At 38.9% G+C, this 18,611-nt stretch overlaps 1 protein-coding gene across 3 annotated transcripts in view; it reads left to right on the top strand.

The window, feature by feature from the left end:
- CDYL (chromodomain Y like) overlaps positions 1-18,611 on the top strand; it is a 106,504-nt gene that overhangs the window by 83,168 nt on the left and 4,725 nt on the right. For 2 of the 3 annotated variants that reach the window (XM_065667430.1, XM_065667433.1), the window contains 3 exons: positions 13,231-13,487; positions 14,091-14,263; positions 15,855-16,065. In XM_065667430.1, coding sequence (XP_065523502.1) covers positions 13,231-13,487; positions 14,091-14,263; positions 15,855-16,065 — 641 coding nt within the window. Of the gene's footprint in view, positions 1-2,678; positions 2,699-13,230; positions 13,488-14,090; positions 14,264-15,854; positions 16,066-18,611 lie in introns of those variants that run through there. The other variant, XM_065667431.1, reaches the window with a different exon arrangement.

Below are 18,611 nucleotides of genomic sequence, written 5' to 3'. Positions count from 1 at the left end.
TCTGAACACTACCCGAATGCACCTCGCAAAAATGTCTGGCTTGTTCCTCCTGTTGAATTAATTTTGTCAGGTCTTGTGGTTTCTTTGGCATGTCTTCATTTGTTTATGTCAGTTTATTACTCATTTCTTGCTACTTAGTCATCAGTTGATATTTCTGTCCAAGTAGTGAGCCCAGAATAGGAAAACACTAATACTTTTGCCAGGCTATTCTGCTGCAGTTGACCTGTATTTAATGGTTTTTGTAAATTTAGGTAAGGATTCCAGTTGTCTTAAAACTGGGAAAATCAAAGGGGGTAAAAACACTGGTGATGGTAAATAGTTTGAAACTGGAATTTGGTTTAACCTTGGAAGCTCTGGTGGAATTGTTCAGCAAATCTGTCAATGGAGGTTGAGAAGGTATTAAGAAACCAAGCTGCCTTGTTTCTGGGTTAGGCAGAAATACCTGTGATGAATACTTGCTTCTGGTCTGACAGACTATACAGGGAAGAAACAGAGCAGCAAAGGGGAAAAAAAATCTTAATTTTCATGTTATGTAAACTATATGGGTATTTAAGTAATGATAAGTAATTCATTGTGTGCTGCCTGCCCAGATCAGAGCGGTATGGAGAAGCTCATGGAAGAAGGCCCTTGACTGATTTTCCTGAACTTGCCAGCGAAATGGAGTGCCAGTCTGCTGGCAAAGACAATTGAGCACAAGGCAAACATGCAGCAGATTTCTTCCTTCTTGTAGCAGGGGTGAGCTTGGTTAGTACGTTTGAAGTGTTGGTCTGATCTGAGCCAGCATATGAATGTCCTGCTGCTTTCTCGTAGTCTCTTATTAGTTATAATTTTTTTATATTAGTAATATTTTTTTGTCTTTTAAACAAACCCCACAATCCTTCTTTCAGAAATTTCAGTAAGCATGTAATTGTTCACAAACTAATGAAAAAGAGGATCCCACTGTAGCATTTTTCTTAATTAGAATGATTCAAAAGAACAGCTTGAAGATAAATTCCATTGGGATATCAATAGTATTTTAATTGAGCTGTGGGGGGAATATCTGATAGGGTGATATTTTCTGTGATGTTGCTACACTGGGAAAAGTAACCTACCACAGTAACTAAAAGTGGATAAGGTGTTTGGGTTTGTAGATCACCAATATGCTGATATATAGATAAATAACAGAATAGAAAGCTATAAGCAATATCATTGTTTCACTTAACTATTGACCATATGGCAACATATTCTGAGATCAAATGGAGATACAGGGTTTATTACAGCTTTGTATATCAAACTCCCAACAGCAGAGAACGTTATTATTATCGTGCAATAACCCTGAAATCTTTGTTGTTACTAACTCCCACTTTTTGACATCAATAAGAACTTTCATGTTTTAGGACTTTTATAAAGTAAAATTAATTTTTGATTAACTTTTACTTTTTAATGTATTTCCAACTTTATATCACTACGTTTTATATATACAACTTTGATGCTGAGCAAAATAGGATTGCTCCTGTGTTGAGATATTTTCAAAGCCTGACATTTACATTAGATGCGAGTATATGTGATGGGGAAGCTTCTTTCTGTTGCTTGTTTTTTGATGGTATGGAACTGCAGAATATTGGTAAAAATATGGCACATGTATTTATGTTATAACCATATAATCTTCCTCATAAGAAGATGACATTTCTTTACAGTATCCAGCATGGCTTTCCCGGGTATTGCTTTGAATCTCCAGTAGGTTTTAAATGGAATGACACTTTTGAAACCTGACTTTGAGAGGAGTCTTGTTTATGAACGGAAATAAACTGCAGAGGTTAAAGGCTTTTTATTTGTTGCCCCCTTTTTTGTTTTAGGATTTTGGTGGGTTTTGGGTCTTGTTTTAGGTTTTTCCCAACTGTCTCTAAAATGAATACAAATTTTATGACTCAAGGTTCTTTCCAAATTTTCTAATCTATAAGCAAGCAAGTCTCAGAGGTATTTCACTTACTCTGATGCATTTCCCATATAGACCATCACATTTGTCTGTTTCTCTTTTTTTACTGTCGCTCAGCAATCTTGCCATGTTCAAGACTTGTAGCCTGTCATTTGTTATAAGTACAATATATTCATACTCATTATAAAACTTTTCTGGTTTCTTATAGCATGCTGGTTTCCCCACTAATATTTTAATTGACTTTGTTACTTACACTACATTTCACTCTTATTTTTGGCCAAATTCTTCTGTCTTTTTTTTTTTTTTTTAATCACTGGAAAAATTATTTGCGTTTAGCATCTGTAACTATGAGAACTTTAGAATTTTGCTTTGCATTTCTAATACCCGTTCTTTATCTGTTTTAGCATCTCCCTGTATTCTTCCCAGTGTTCTTTACTTCCTATTTTCTTGTAAGTATAGCATATTCTCTTTCCCCCCTCAGTTCCTATTGACCTGTTTAACCATGTGGAGTTAATTGAAGCTACATCTCACTCCTGAAGAAATTAATTCAATTACTGTTCTAGTTCCATTTATGCACCCTCTCCTTATGACTGTGCTATGTTGCTATTTGTCTAAAAAGTATTTAATGCAATATCTTTTTACATAACACGTTTATACAACACATTTCTCTAAAATTGCACAGTATTCATCTTGGTAGAAATTAAATTTCAATTGGGTTTGCTGATACTCACCTGCTTCTATTTTCTGTATTCTTGGTTTAGCTTTGGAATCTGTCTGGAACAGGTGGGTCCCTGGCAGGTTTTAGGAAACAACCAGTTGTGTAAGTCGTCTGTCGTTTTGTTTCATCTATGACATGTTTTAAATGGATCAAGCTCTCAACTGTGACTAGTTATGTACTAGTCCCATTATTTTTGTGTACACGATCTTTGCTTTACTCAGTAGTAGTTCTCCTGTCTTTTATGTAGTGACTTCCTCTGATATTTTTGGTTTCTCTATTGTGTTGTTAATGGATTTTTTCCTAAGGCAAGATTCAGCATTTTAGGTGCCTATTGTATCTAAAGATGTTCAGAGCCTGTCACCCATGAACCACTAAATGTAAGTCTGAGCACAGCTTTATGAACTTCCTGCTGAATATCTGAGGCTCCCGTGCTGGGCTTTGGAATTACAGTAATTGGAGTCGCAACAATTACCAAGGCCAGAATTCAAATGGAGATTTTTTTTTTTAGGATTATTTGTTTTACTTTTCCCCTCTTCCTTCCCCTGCTGTCTCAAATTACCAGGTTTGGGGCCCAAGCCCTTCCATGCCCTTGCAGTGATAGCATTGTAAAAAATCTACAAATTGACTCTTGAACTATGATCACACCAGGACAACTTCTGTGAAAAGATGTGCTCCTACCTCCACCTCCAAATGCACAAATAAGTCTTCCTTTCCTATTGCAAGCTACACAAGCTATAAAATTATCTCTGAGGCCACGGCATACTTTGATTCAAAGCATCAGATATGTTATACTTTGTTCTTGGTTTTGTGTAGTAACAGGCATTATGGCACCTAAGTAAGCCTCCCTTGGTTTTGGCACAGTTGATAGTAGGTGCTAAGTCCTGTTTTCTGAAATAGATCTTAACTGATTTGGCTTTTTTAAACTTCTTCTGAAATTTGCCTTAAACCACGTTGGTTTTCCTGCAGGGGTTGTTTGGTTTGGTTGTTTTTATTTTTTTCCCCGCCACATCTGTTATTTCCTAATGCATTGAGTATTTTGTCCCATTCAAAATTTCAGCCTTCTAGGATTGGTCTTCATAATCTCTTCGAGGCTGTGGTTTCATATTAATATATTGGCGCTGCTGAAACAGTATGTCCCACTTAAATATCATAATGCTTATTCTGTTGCTTCCTTAACTCTCTCTTCTGCAATAGTATCTTGTACTTAAATCTAGACATATACAGCTTCTTTATAAAAGCAGATTTTTACAGGGAAAAGGAGCTCCGGGGGATTGGGACCACCTGTAACTAATAATCCTGGTGGCTTCTATACTGACTTGTTCTGTCGCCTGAGGGAAGACACTTGCAGCTCTGCACCACTCTCTATGTAGGGCAGCAAGTGTTAACTACTTAATTAGTGCTTTATGAAGTTATCAGTTTAGGGGTTTTGTCTGTGAGATTTTCCCTTTGATAGACTATTCATAAACATGACAACAGTCAATGAAGTAGAAACACTAAGGTCTTAAAGAAAAGCTGATTGTTTTCCTCTGCGATATGAAAAGTACTCCCTCAAACCCTACCCATGATGTGTGTGATCCATCCTGCTGTTAGGGCAGCTCACTGCCTCCAGTTTCTCCCATCTGCTGGCCAAGATTGAAGCATTGCTTTCTCTGTTCCCTGCTTTTGGCTGTGGTTGTTGTCAAGTGATTTACCCTGGACAGTTTTATGTAGTTTCTTGTCTGCCACTGTATTCTTGATTTCAAAATTTGATGAAAAGGGGTTCGTGTGATGGGTGTTTTCCCAAAACTCATGGCCATGTTCAAGATCTTCACTGTCTCTGCAAATCCTGAAATGTGGAGAACCATACCACTTGTCCTGAGGTCAAGCTGTGGGGCAAGGTGTTGTGAAGACAAATGCCACCTGTATTTTCTAGTAATTGCCTGCAGTGATATGGCACAAAGCCTAATCAAGGGAGGATATATTATAAAAGTTTTCCTCATGCAACACATCTGATCCAAGTCTTTTTATTCTCATTAGTCTCCTGTTGACTTCAGGACTTCCTTTGGTGGGTTTTTTTGTTTGTTTTAATTATTGTTGTATAATACAGGAAGAATAAAGAGTTCTGGACGCTCTCTGTGGCTGCTTCAATTTGGGCATATCCTCACATGCTTGCTGATCCTAGCTAGTATTGCCAAAACCAGGAAAGATCAGGTTCAGCGCGAGAGCACAGGTTTCATTTACTTACTCCTTTCTATTGTACTCCGTTTCAGCTGTTGCCTGTGGATCATATTTGGGATTTGTTCCTCTGCAGCAATATGAAAGGACAAATTTGGCTAGGTGATACACTGCTCTGAGTTACTTCTTGAGTTCAGAGCACCTAGCTATTCAGCATCTGTAGCATAGGATACCCAAAGATACCTTTCATCATCCTGCTCTTAACGTGGGCTTATTTTCCAGACTATTGGGAAAACTGGTGGAGAGATTGCCTCTAGAACAGTTTTCAAATGCCTCTTTAGATGTGGTTTAAACAACAGTTGTGTGCTTTGCCTAAAGGCAGGGTCTTTCAGAAATCATCTTGGCTCAAATCCTGGACTCTCCAGTGGAGACTACTTTCTGTTGAGTACCTCTGAATCAAAAGTAAGAACCTGCCTGGCACAGGCATTGCTGAATGTGCTGTTCCTCAAAGGGTTCTAGAGCTTAGACTTCCTTGAGACCTCTCATCTTCTTTTCACCCATATTTCCTCCCCCTGGTGTCAGTGCCCAATTCTTGATTTTTTTGTCCACAAGCCTTGAGGCAGCGGAAGTGCTCCAGAAGCTAGTAGCCCCCTGGCCCAAGTGCAAGGCTCAAGACTAAACACCCATCACTGCAATATTTAGCTTTTATCTAAGAGGTACCCAAAAGGCCTCAAGTGAAGACTCAAGAGACTCCTCCTTCAGGCTTCCCCTTCCAACCCCAGTCAGTTATTTCTGTCAAGGTCAGTAGTTTCTGTTAGAGGGTGCTGCTGCAGAATAGATCACCCCATATTAGTAGCAGCCAGCAACACTGTGTATTGCAGGTTACCCGAGTATAGGGTGTTAAGGCACACAGCTGTGCACACATGGATACTGGAAGATGGCCTCTCTGCTGCAAGCTAGCTACCTGTTGACACCTCTTGATAAACCTGTAGGTGAAAACCCCACAGGAAATTGAGACATTTACTGTTAATAATAGACGTTAGACAGTAGCTGGAAAGACACGTGTACTTCCTTGAGGTAGACAAGTAAAACCAGAGGTGCTTCTTCCCAGCAGGGACGGTCACTCTGAGCACTCAAGGGCTGGGATCTCTTGTAAAGCTTAATATCTACACATCGGCGTCCTGAACTCAGAAAACCCTCAAGCCCCTGTTGTCTGCTGCTTTTTGCATTGAAATGCCAAATGTTGGAGCGCAGTTGTGAATGGAGCTCTTGCAGACTCTGGTAGCGAAAGCCTTATGTATGTGATAAGAATGAAATATGACTGTTGACATGTTTTTAAAAGAAGTAAATGAAAGTATTCTGCCAGCACAGTGGTGCTATACCCATCTATATAAATCTCACTGATAATTTAGCTAAAATGTTTCAGAAAATTTTGATGTCATTACAAGAATTTTGTCATATATATATGGCATGTGTATGTTTATGTCCACACAGCAAGCTGCTGGGGATGTCTTTGGGCGGTATCTGTTCTAGGCTAGCCTTATGTTAGGGCACTTTTATTCCACAAGAAGAAAGCAATTTTTTAAATCACTTTGGGGATTGGATTGGATTAAATTGCAGTGAAGTGTTCTTAATATAGAATGTGTTCACCTTAGGAGTTAGTGTGAAATAGCTGCATATATTTCAAGTGTAAGCCTTAGCCTATTTTGTGATATCTTTCCTCTGTAGATGAGCCCCGAGAGATGTCCTTACTTAACTCTCAAATTTGAGAGCATTTCGAATGAATGCCGTGGTATCATAACCTGCAGCTCCAAGAGTGTCAAGATAAGAGGGTTCTTCCTTATGAAATGTTTCCAGTATTAAAAGGCCTTCAAAAGGTGTCTGTAACCTGGGGAAGTTTTTTTCTTATTTGTACTTATTTGTGAGAGAAAGAAATACAACTCTTTGCTTCCCCCATCAAATACATTGGTGCATACTGTGAAATATGGCTGGGATTTCTGGACTGGAGTAATATCAGAGGCTCTTAAGAATCTTTACATATGTTTTTTTCCCTGCAGCCACCTAGAGCAACAGCTAAAATGGTGAGAATTATGTGCACTGTTTTCTATTGTCAGCCAGTAGCATCCTGAGTCAATGGGAGAAAAATCACTCCCAGATGAGTCTAAATCTGCAGCGGAAAGGTGGAAGAGAACAATCCTAATTTATCTTGATGCTACGATTAAGGAGAAAAAGAATTTGCTCACCTGAGGAGTGTTTGCTTATGTATTTCCAGTGAAATAATAAGAATGGAGATGCATTTGGAAAGCCTTTTGCAGTTGTTAGGAGGGGGACTTTGTTTCCCACTTTAAAACTATGGAACGTTTATATAACACCTTATGCATAAAAATGCACGGTTCATTTTTAAAGGCAGTAAAACTTAAACTTTTTAAAACACTTGTTGCCAAATTGCATATTATTAATGTTATCCTTTGGTTTTTATGGGCATGGTCTTAAGTGTTAGGTCCAGTATTTTGTTATTCTGATCTTTTACTAAAGTAAATCTATTTAACTTGAGGGTGGAGAAATATCATTTTCTCTGTAAACATATAGATGCATTTGACTGATGCTGTGAGTAATCAAAGAAACAGAGAAAGCTAGCTACATAAGGGGGGAAAAATGGCTACTGTAGACTATACTACTCAAAATGTGACATGGCAGCAAAGGTGAAAACTGATGTAGGATAGAAAGACTTTTAATTGAGTAGAGAATTGTTACTAAGGGGGTGTGTGTGTGTGTGTGTCTCCTTGTGTTAATTTTATTGGCAACAGTGTTCTGTAAGAACTGTAGATTTTTATGGGAGCAATGTTTCAAAGTGACATTCAAAATTAACAGCCATACAAAATATATGGTAAAGAGTAAACATTACAGGGCATGAGAAAAGGTGGGGGGGGGTTAAGGAATTGAAGATACACATTGGCAGTCAAGCCTGCTGGCTGCTGCAGGACTGTTTACTGTGGAGCTGACGTCCCACCAAGTACTACTGCAGTAATTTGCCACTTAATCTGTGCTTAAAACCTACATGTTTTTCAATACGGGAAGGTGACATGTTTGCAAAACCAGCCAAAGAACATCTGATTGTTGCTTGTGTGACTATTTCTTTGAAACAGAATCAAGAAGTGGTTGAAGCTTTATTAGAAATGATAAAGTTACAGCACACACACCCTCCCAATTGAAAGTGTGGAGGAGGTTTCAGCACCAGCAGCAGGGTATCACAGTGATCAGCAGCCCATAGTTTGAAGAAGTGTTGCCCTTTCCCCACCCCTCTCCTCCCTGGCATCTTTGGGGATGCCTGTGCTAACACTAGGGTACATGCAGCTAATTATGGATCACACTGTGATTTTTTTTCTGTGTTGCATCAATACAGCATCATATTCTGGAAGGATTTAACTAAAACATACCTTTCTTTTGTAAATGACATGTACCTTCTGAACATTCTTTCAGAAACACAGGGCAAAACAGGAATTTGAGGTGAAACGTACAAGAAATTAAGATTATTTTTTTTTCTAACAAATATTTATAGTGATATTTCAAAGGATGCTGGAACTTTTGTTTGATTCCAAAATGTAAGTGCTATTTATGCTATAAATACATGTACTGAGACAAAAAATGGGTACATACATAGTTTTTTTACAACTCTCATCTTAAATTTCTATAATCTGTGCCAATACACTACAATTGTGAGAAATACTTTCTGTGTAATTGCTGAAGCAGAGGTGGAAGAATTACTGGAAGGTGTTACATACTACGTTTGCACTGCGGTATCACTGTCCAGGGTCGGCATCTCATTGTGTGAGATATTCGATGTCATGCAGAGTTAACACTGGAAAAACTTAATGGCATTTATAGTTAGTTTGCTTGTACATATGAACATATAGGAAACTGCTGTTTATAGGCAAAAAGGGCACATGAGACAGCCGGCACTGGACAACTAATGGGGATTCTTGTGGCTTATGTATACAGGAGACTGTAAAGCAGTGGAGTATAGAGAGGACTTTGGAAAAAATACAGCCAACTTGTAGCACTTTTTGTTTGTTTAATTTTACAGTTTTTCCCCAATCAGTTCTGCACATCACGTTTTCCCCTCTCCGTTACTTGAGTCATAACCGGTTACAGTTACAGTGTTATTTTTGCAGTTAACACTGTAAGAAATTGTTGTTGCCACTGTTTCTCACTTGCTTATTCGGGTAGGACACTTATTAACCATTTTGTCACCTAGTGTAGGGGAGGATGTGCGTGGCGCATGAAGGCATGGGGGTCCATGAAGCTCCTGGTGGGCACTGCAGACTTAAGTGAAAACACCAAGTGGTTTTGTGATTTAAAATGAGAGACTGCTTTCAGCTCAGATGAATGCCAAGCGATGGGGAGGGACAAAGCAGACTTCCAGGCAAAACTATGCCCATAACAAAATAAAAACCCGTGCCTGAACAATGGCTGGTTTCTGAATCCATGCTACTGCTCAGGATAAGGGCAATGGGTTTGTTTTGGGCAGCTTTCTGCAAACACCTGCCCGGTGCTGGTTAAAAAAAATAATTAGAAATTATTATGGAAAAGGAGTAGAGGACAAAAGGCTTGAACATACCACATTATAAATCCCCATCTTGAATATTGTGTGACGTTTTGGACCCTGTTCCAAGATTTAGTAGAAAAGGAGAGGCATGGAGGAGAATGACAGCCTTGGTCTGCTTCCAGAAGAAGAAAGGGTGAATAAGATTGGGACTAATGAACCTGGAAAAGGAATGTGCTGAAAGGGATAAAGTGAAGATGTATGTTGCAGAACTTACTGCCAAAAGACACTTCAGGAGACAAAACCATAGTGGTTTCAGAAGTACATTGGACAATCCCAGTGGGAATGGGGCTTTAATTATGTGGGCTTGGGTGCAGCCAGTGGTTCTGGACATACAGATTTTAAGAATTGCTAAATTTCTGGTGGCTGGAGTTGGGGGAAATACTCAGGCAGCACGTTCACACCTCCCATCTTCTTGTGCTTGTTCCTTAGACATCTGTGCTAAGCCTTTCAGAAACAGCCTACCCTGTCAGACAATCCTTTGAATGGAGAGTACCAGCACTCGTACTTGAAAATAAGCATGCTAAAGAGGCTTAGCTGGTTTTGGAGCACCTGCTTGGATGTGTCCCAGTATTGTTGGAGGGAGGGAAGTGTCTGTATTCAAGGCTTGCTATTTAAGCTAAACTGAACTTCTTGGGAATTCAAGAGGCAGTAACTGGGAGGCATGAATAGCTTAGAGAGGAGTGTGGGATTTTGACTTTTGGATTGTTGTGAGGTTGCATGTTACTTGGTTTGGTTTTAACTCTGTTTATCTAGATGTCTGGCATCGTGCATTTTCATTGTTACCCTGCTCATGTTTTGGAGAGGTTGGTTTTTTTTTTTCTGTTTTGTGCCAGTGGAATGGGAATGAAGACACTTTTGCTGTTCCGTATTTTGTGTCTTTGAGTAAGACCAGTTCCTTTATTATCTGTTGGGTTGATGTTTGTTTTTTTTTCTCTTCCTCAGGAGAGCAGCTGCATGAAAATGTGACTGTTACAGCTGCAAAACCAAGTAGTTCTCTTAATTTCATTTTGCATCTGTATGGTGAAGCTTTGTGCAGTAGGAGTATGGCTTCAGCTTTGAGAAGATCACATTACATTAATAGTTGGCATTGGAAGGGGTTTTTGTAACTATACGAGCAGTTTGTTTACCTCTTAAACAACATAGTTCTGCATTAGTTTACAATATCCAGGGTAAACTGCCTTTTTTTCAAGCCCTTATTGTTTTGGAAGGCTCAGTTTAAAAGAGGAGTGCTGTGGTGTTTTGTTTGTCTTTGCTACGCTATCTTTATTGAAGTATTAAAATGCAGAACTGCTTTGGGTTTGTTACGAAATCTATATTTTAACTTTATAAAATACAGTTGTAATTAACCTGAAAATAAGTAACCTCACTGCAAAAGTTTCGTGTGGGGGAATCTGTGGCAGTAAAGTTAAATCTTCCAGTCTTAAGAAGCCTGAAAGTGTGTTTACAAGACTGGATGTAGAAGACTTCTTCCACTGAACTGCAGCTGTCCTTTGTCTGTGGTTTGAAACTGCAACTATTGACAAGTGCAGGTAGAATTCATACAAAAGATCGGAAGGCCTCTTTGCCAATTCAATAAGCATGAAAAGTGGTGTGGGGTGTTTACGTCTTGGTCTCTTGCCAAAAGTTCTGTCTTTCAAAATGTATAATCATTGCCGCTTACATCTCAAAGGTAATCTTCTGGTATTTGAGTATGTTTTTGGAAGTATGAGTCGTGGGAAAAGACCTACTCATACCTCTTATACAAGTTCACTGACTCTTAGGGGGTTTTTTGGCTTAGTCTAGTCTATTGTGCTCTCCTGGTTCTCTGCTTTTTTCACTATGACAGAAGCCGTAAAATCTTGGATCTGGTTTACAAATTAGAGGCAATTTCAGTTGTTTCAATTTACGTTTTCTATGGCAAAGCAAACCATTGCAGCCATTTTTCCATTTAGTCTTGTGTTCCTAGTGAAATACAATGGTGCTGTTCCTGCAAATTCTGAATTCTTTTAAAGGAATGTAATCAAAGTAAGGTGGTTTAGAAGAGAAAAGTATCAAAGACATCCCTCATCAGCTGCTTATTTGGTCTGCATCAAATTCTGATTGATTCTGCTGCAATGAAAAAACTTTGATAAGAGGTGAAAATTTAGGAATAAACACGAAATTTCCGTGATGGTATTTAATATTAACTTTACTTTTCATTTTGTTTACCTGACTCTGATCACAACCTGAATTCAATTTCTTGCTCTTCACTTTAAACAATTGACAAACCTTGAGTTGTCTTCACAAATGCTAAGGATTAAATCACTAATTCACCAATAAAGACCCTAAGAAGGAAAATAAAACCTTGTTATTTGTATAGCTCCTTTGACAGACAACTTGCCTAATTAATCCTAACAGATTTGTAACCAAAGTTTCATTTATTTTAAAATATTTGATATAAGGACTTCATTTATATCTGCGGGCAGTTCCTGAAATAACAGGAAAAACATGTGATGTTCTAGGGTTTAAGTTAGTTTTTCTTTTAATATATCTCTCATACTTCATGTGGGTCGAAGTAAGCAACATTTGAATACAGTTGGAGTGTGGAGATATAGGATATTCCAGTTATTTAAGTGAGCCTGATTAATGTCTACATTGGACACACATTTGAAGTCTTTTAGTTAAAACTCACAGCACTGCATAGTATTAAAACGTTAGAAATGCAGCTTCTTCATAAAAATAATACTGAATTAAGCAAGATCCATCAATGGCATTTAATTAACAATTTCTGGTTTGACTGTACTTTTTAAGACATCATATGCCTGATGTTCTTCAATACCTGTTTGTGAGACAAGGGCTGCAGGATTCCAGTCGGTTTTAACAGACTCAGACCTCAGTTTTCAGGAAAAAGCTTCAAAACTTTCCTATCCTGCAAGACATTTTTCCAGCATTTTAACTCTACTGCCCCCTCCCCCAGTGCATACTTCCATTACTTTAATCTGACAGATTGCATGGAGACTTTACCTGAAGACTTTAACATACAGATGGGTTATACATCTAAGATGTTCTCCTATTCTCTCTTACAAGTGCCAGTTATTTGGTGTTATGTTTCTAATGTGGAATACAGGAAAACCTGTCCCTTCTGTGTCATGAGGAATGGGCTGTTTACTTGCATGCCCTCAAATTCTGTCTATTAAAGTAACTGGGAACTAGACCAGAAAGACATAATGCTCTATTTGCCAATTCTAATAGCAAAAATTGTTTAGACTTGAGAAATACCTCATTGTCTGTGAATCCATTAAATATCAATTACTGCATGGGTCTTGTTTCCCTCTCAAAGAAGGGTAGTCAGTATTTCTTCATTTCCATTTTCCTTTAGAGTATTATGCTTTATATGATCTTGTCAATCAAGTTCTTTATTTGGCTTTTTGTGTCACTTTCTTCCATCTATTAACTTCTCGTGGCATTTGAAACAAAAGGCTTCTGCTTTCTCTTTGCAGTCTTGGTGCTGCTAAAGGAGTTAAAGATGTCGGAAAGGGAGAAAGCAGAGCATCAACATACTGAAGTGCATTGGTATTAGGAAAGTTAAATAAACCTTTCCCTCCTTCTAAAAATAAGTATATGATGATTGGTGTGTTGGGCTTGTTTAAGATGTATTTTCTTACAACTGTAAAATAAATTTGTTGGATCCCTTTGTCACTTTAATTTTGCTCTGTGCATGGAGTCTATTTCTGTAACATTTCAGTTCCAGGGGACTGAGTTTCATCTTTACTGTGTGTTCTTAATATGACTAGCCTGTTTTCATGCTAATAGGGATTTTGCAGTTGTTGACCCAGCATAATGTAATTACTAGAATGTTATTATTTAAACTATTTCCAGGTACATCCACATTTATGGAAGCATTAGCAGCCAATGGTACAACCAACATACAGACATCTGTAACAGGCGTCACAGCCAGCAAACGAAGGTTTATTGATGACAGGAGAGATCAACCTTTTGATAAAAGGCTACGATTCAGTGTGAGGCAGACGGAGAGCGCGTACCGGTACAGAGACATTGTTGTCAGGAAACAAGATGGATTCACACATATTTTGCTATCGACAAAATCATCTGAAAATAATTCACTAAATCCAGAGGTCAGAACAATTCCAATTTTGGGGGAAAGGGTGTTGGGGTTGTTCCAAGTCCTTGCCTCTTTTATCCCTGTTATTTGGGCACAAACATAGACAAAACAAGATTCACATTGTTGCTTGCAAGATGTTACGCTGAACTGAATTACACTTAAAATCAGTTGTTTGTGTAAGAACTGTGTTATCTGAACATGGAGATGTACTGTCTTTTGTACGACGTGGTGATTTACGAAGTGCAACCTGAAACAAGCTTTAACCTGATTTAAGGTTCTGGTTTTTCTGAACTGGTTGCATGTGCCACCTGCTGTTCAAATTACAGAAATGCTGAATGAGAGCTTTAGTGACAGATAGCATCTCATAGATCTGTTCTTAATGACCTCATTATCTTTGTCTAATTACATTTTTGAAATGCAAAGCTTCTCATACCATGTATTTTTTATTTATTTAACGTTCTTATGTTTGGGTAATGAAAAAAGTGAACTTTTCTAATCTGCTGGTTGAGTGGATCCTGAGGAGAAATTAACGCTCTCAGAGGGAGGAGGGGAGGAGAACAATGTGCTACTTTTTAATAATGGAATAAAAAGATTCTAATGAATTTTTGATTTTCAGGTGATGAAGGAAGTCCAGAGTGCACTGAACACAGCAGCTGCGGATGACAGCAAGCTCGTTCTGTTCAGTGCAGTTGGTAGCATTTTCTGCTGTGGTCTTGATTTTATTTATTTTATACGACGTTTAACGGATGATAGAAAAAAGGAAAGCACTAAGATGGCAGAAGCTATTAGGTATGTAAGATTATCTTCAGTCGTCTGAGTGGGTATTCTTCATGTAGTGGAGCTTGTCTTATCTTTATTTCAAAAGCCTCTAATTCAACAAGATCACAGACACCCCCCTGGTATATGCTATATTGTGCTGCACTTCTTTATATTGCCTGTCCCTTCTTATTTGGGTTGCCATTTAGTGCATTGCTATTTTTACTACTAAAATTTACCCATGAAAACTGTTTGTTAGTATGGTAATACTCCTCCAGTTGAAACCAACTTTAAAAGATTTAAACAGCTATAAGGCTTCAGGAAAACAAGTTTAACACATGCAAATACAAGATATGCATTGACTGTGTAACTTGGTATAGTTCATTCAGAGCAGCGGAATGGTGGATATTTTAGAGGAGTAGACTAAAACTAGTGACCATCATCCCAACACTAGCTACCAAACCTAATATTTAAAGAAAATTAACTGAACTGCTACAAACTAGAAGAATATATATGGAAAAAAGCATGGATCTTAGGGACATGTTTAAATGGTACAAACAAGTAGTTTAGTTTATCATTTGAACACTAGCTTTGAGGGCCTGGGCTCTTGGATTAGCTCTGTTATGTTTCCAGAGCATCTGTATTCCTTCAGAGACTAATATTCTGTTGTCATTATCAATATTCATGTCCCTAAAAACGGCCTTCTGACATGTAAAGCCTGTTTCATTGGAGGCACGTTTGGCTCATAGAGATGATAATAGATGAGATTTGTTGTTTCTGGTTGCTTGGGTTACGTTTGGGGGGGGTGGTGTTGCTTTTTTTTTTTTCCTCCCCCGAAGGAAATATTTCAGTCATTCCAAGTAAAAGTTGCTCATGCAGTGACTTCAGATGCAGCCAGAGGACAGAGGCTCTTAACACTGAGCTTCTGTCGTTAGTTCTAATTCAGTCCCTTCTAGAATCCTGATTTGTCACCTATTACTCGTTGTTAAGAAAATGGATAAATGGAACTTAAAACTCCCCTTCAAACACAGGAATGGTATTTTTCATACATATGCTAAGATGGTCATCTCCAGAATATTCAAACGTGATTAAAATTATCTTGAGTCTCTGAATTGGGAGTTTTGTGTGATGGATTGCGTAAGATTGTTCCAGCAGTTTTTCAGCATTCATCTACTTCAGCTCGTCAGGATGAGTTGAGCACGATAACCTGTAGTGATGGACGCAATATAGTAGAAGTGTTCTGTTTCACGGAAATGCAGAACCAGCCATTGCGACACTTAATTACTGGCCTCCATCTAGTCTTGGTGCCTCTGTTCACCACCCTCTGGGCCAGCCATTCAGACATTTTCAGTCCTCCTCACTGCTCATCTAGCTCATACATCAACAGCTTGACTGGGAGAGTCCTGTGGGAGGCAGTGCTGACTGCCTCACTCTGAAGCCTATGTAGACAATACCCACTGCACTCTCCTCATCCAAGCTAACCACCTCATCATGGAAGGTTATCAGGTTGGTTTTGAAAGTAATGTTACTGTGGAGATGAATTCTTACTAAGTGAGTTTTCAAGGGCTGCTATATTTTACTCTCTATAAATACATAGTGAGTACATGTTTCTGTTTCTCTTCAGGAATTTTGTGAATACTTTTATTCAGTTTAAGAAGCCTATCATTGTAGCAGTAAATGGCCCAGCCATTGGACTTGGAGCATCTATATTGCCTCTGTGTGACGTGGTTTGGGCTAACGAGAAGGCTTGGTTTCAGACACCATACACTACTTTTGGACAAGGTCCGGATGGATGTTCATCCCTTACATTCCCTCGGATAATGGGCCTGGCTTCTGTAAGTAGCTTGCAGAGTAGGGGCAATGCAGTTGTGATGACTTATCCAGAGTGATTTCAAGACTTTTTACCTTTGCTGAGTTGTCTTCTTTTTCTCTCATGAAAACCTTTCATGAGAATCCAGTACTTACAGCTTCTCTGCTCCATGCTGTTGCAACCTAGTCTTCACCTGCACACACAGAACCAAAAGCAGGGACCTAATCCTATGTCATGGGCACCTTTAACCGTGACAGTGGCAGAAGGGTTATATCCTGCATGCCAGGACACACCTTCCTTGCTGTTGCCTTGTAAGGACCAGCCACCAGTATCTTGCATTCAGCACAGCATCCAAGCGTAGCAGAGAATGGGCTGCTCTGCACTCAGTGTCATTACACAGCAGAGCACTGTGGCACCAGTTCTCAGTAGTCTCCTGCTGATCTGCAAAATAAGTAATTCTGCTTTTGTGCACTCGTTCTCAAGAATCGTGTTGAGCTTGCTCACTTTGTACATCTCTGCTGATGTTTCACACTAGTGCATTATGGAAGAAATACTCAGCCCAAATCACCTTTGGAGGGTTATTTACTGGGTTTTTTTTAGTCTTTGGACTCAATTTCCAGTATTGCTAGATTGAAAAATGGAAAAGCTTTGCACTGCTGCTGAAAACATAAGCCACGTGTTTCTTAGTATCCCTTTTCTTGCTTTTCGATTGGATGTGAGAATCAAATTAACAAAACGCTATTTAAAAATCTCTTACCTACATTCTTTTCGTGTTATTTAACTATTTTTATGCTGTTTTCTTTGAAAACTTTGACCTATGCCCCATCCCAGTTTGAAATTGCGCAGTAACAGTATGCAACAGAGCTTGTAGCTACTCCTGGTTTTCCGAAATTACTGTCTATTATAAAAGCAAATTTTTCTCTGTAGGTATTTACTGATTTAAAATACAGATTTTGATACATTAAAAGCATCAGTTTCTAATGCACTTGATCTAATGACTAACTGAATGTATGATGTCTGGATTTAGTTATTAGAAGAGAAAAGGTAACTGAAATAGATTAACAGTTATAAGAGTAGCTTTAATATCTTAGCAAGTTTCAAACAACTGATTGTTCCTTTCCCTTTTTATTTGGCCATCCATCCATTCATCCATCCATTCCATCCATCCCCGTCCTTTAGAGACTTGTGGTTGTAGCTTTTTGTTTCTTTAGAAGATGTACAAAAAACACAAGAAGCTCTTCCCTAGTATACGCTTTCATGTGTGTTTGTGAATGCTCTCATTTTTAAATGTAAAGATTTAAACTGAAAGCTTCCAGTGGCAACAATTCCATAGTTAGTGCGGAAGGGGACGGGGGGGAATGTTCACTGTTGTACTATACTCAGCTCTCTGCGGGGTCAGTTGTGGCTGATGAGCAGCTCTGTTGTGAAGGGGTTTTCCCACAGAACATGTTCAACAGATGATTGTTGTTATTACAGGATATCTGAAGCCCAAACCTTAGGATTCAAAACTGGTGCTGTATTGAGAATACCAAGGATTTTAGAAGGATTCTTCAACTTAGCTTTTGAAAGTAATCTATCGTAGGGATTAAGGTGGTGCCTGTTTGGGGAGATCTGTTATTGTGCGACTGCTGTGGGGTTCTTGCTCTGGTTTTGTGGCCCTGGATCTAAAGCACAGGAGCCACATGCTCAAGCTTCCCACGCTGGGTTTCCCTGCCTGTCTCCAGCTCACTTGGCAGTGTTTCTCATGCTCTTCTGTCAGTCAGTCAGGATACGCACTTCCACAGTGCCTGCAGTCCATATCACAGACAGGGGCTCAGGTGGTACAGAGCCTCCTAATCATAGTGCAAGAGAGTCAAGATGCTCCTCAGCAGCTAGTGCCTGTGGGCTTGCACAGAAGCTCTCCTATGAGCCTCAAAACACTTGCTGCAAAAGAGAGACCAGAGAATGTCCCTATGAAGTTCCTCTGTGGAAGGAGAAGACCAAGTAGAAAATTCAGGTTGTTAATGAGAATCTTATATTTATGAAATATTTTTATCACTGTCATTTCTATTGCTGTATTACGTGTCTTGCAAGGTAACCACCAAGTGTACTATTTTTCACAGCAGACACAAGGTGTGATTATTCGCTTAAAACTTGTTTAGCAGTGGGTCTCCAGCACATGTTGTGCATAGATCAAAAGCAGGGATGCCAGAGCAAAACATTTCCCTTCAAAGCCTGTCAACTGCAAAACCCCATAGGACCACTCATTTTGTGTGAGGCTTCCTGTGACTGCTGTGTTACAGCTGGCAGAAGACAGGCATCTGCCCCACTATCACTTGTGGGGCTTCATGTTGCTACTGAGTTCTAGAAAACAAAGGTCCTCTAGCATTTGTTTTTATCCTGGTTACCAAAAATACATGTGAAGAATGTGCAGACCTGACCAGCTGATTTAAATTTCTGACTTTCCTAACTCCAGTTGGATTGATTTCACATTTGGATCTTTGATATAAATGTGGAGTAGCTTTTAAAATTATTTTGGAATAACTTTTGTTCCCCATATCTCCGTAGGAAAATAATTAATTCCTGGTTTTA

The sequence above is a fragment of the Lathamus discolor genome, chromosome 2, assembly GCF_037157495.1.
Source record: "Lathamus discolor isolate bLatDis1 chromosome 2, bLatDis1.hap1, whole genome shotgun sequence".
In the NCBI taxonomy this organism is placed as follows: Eukaryota; Metazoa; Chordata; class Aves; order Psittaciformes; family Psittacidae; genus Lathamus; species Lathamus discolor.
This window is presented reverse-complemented; position numbering and strand designations above follow the sequence as displayed.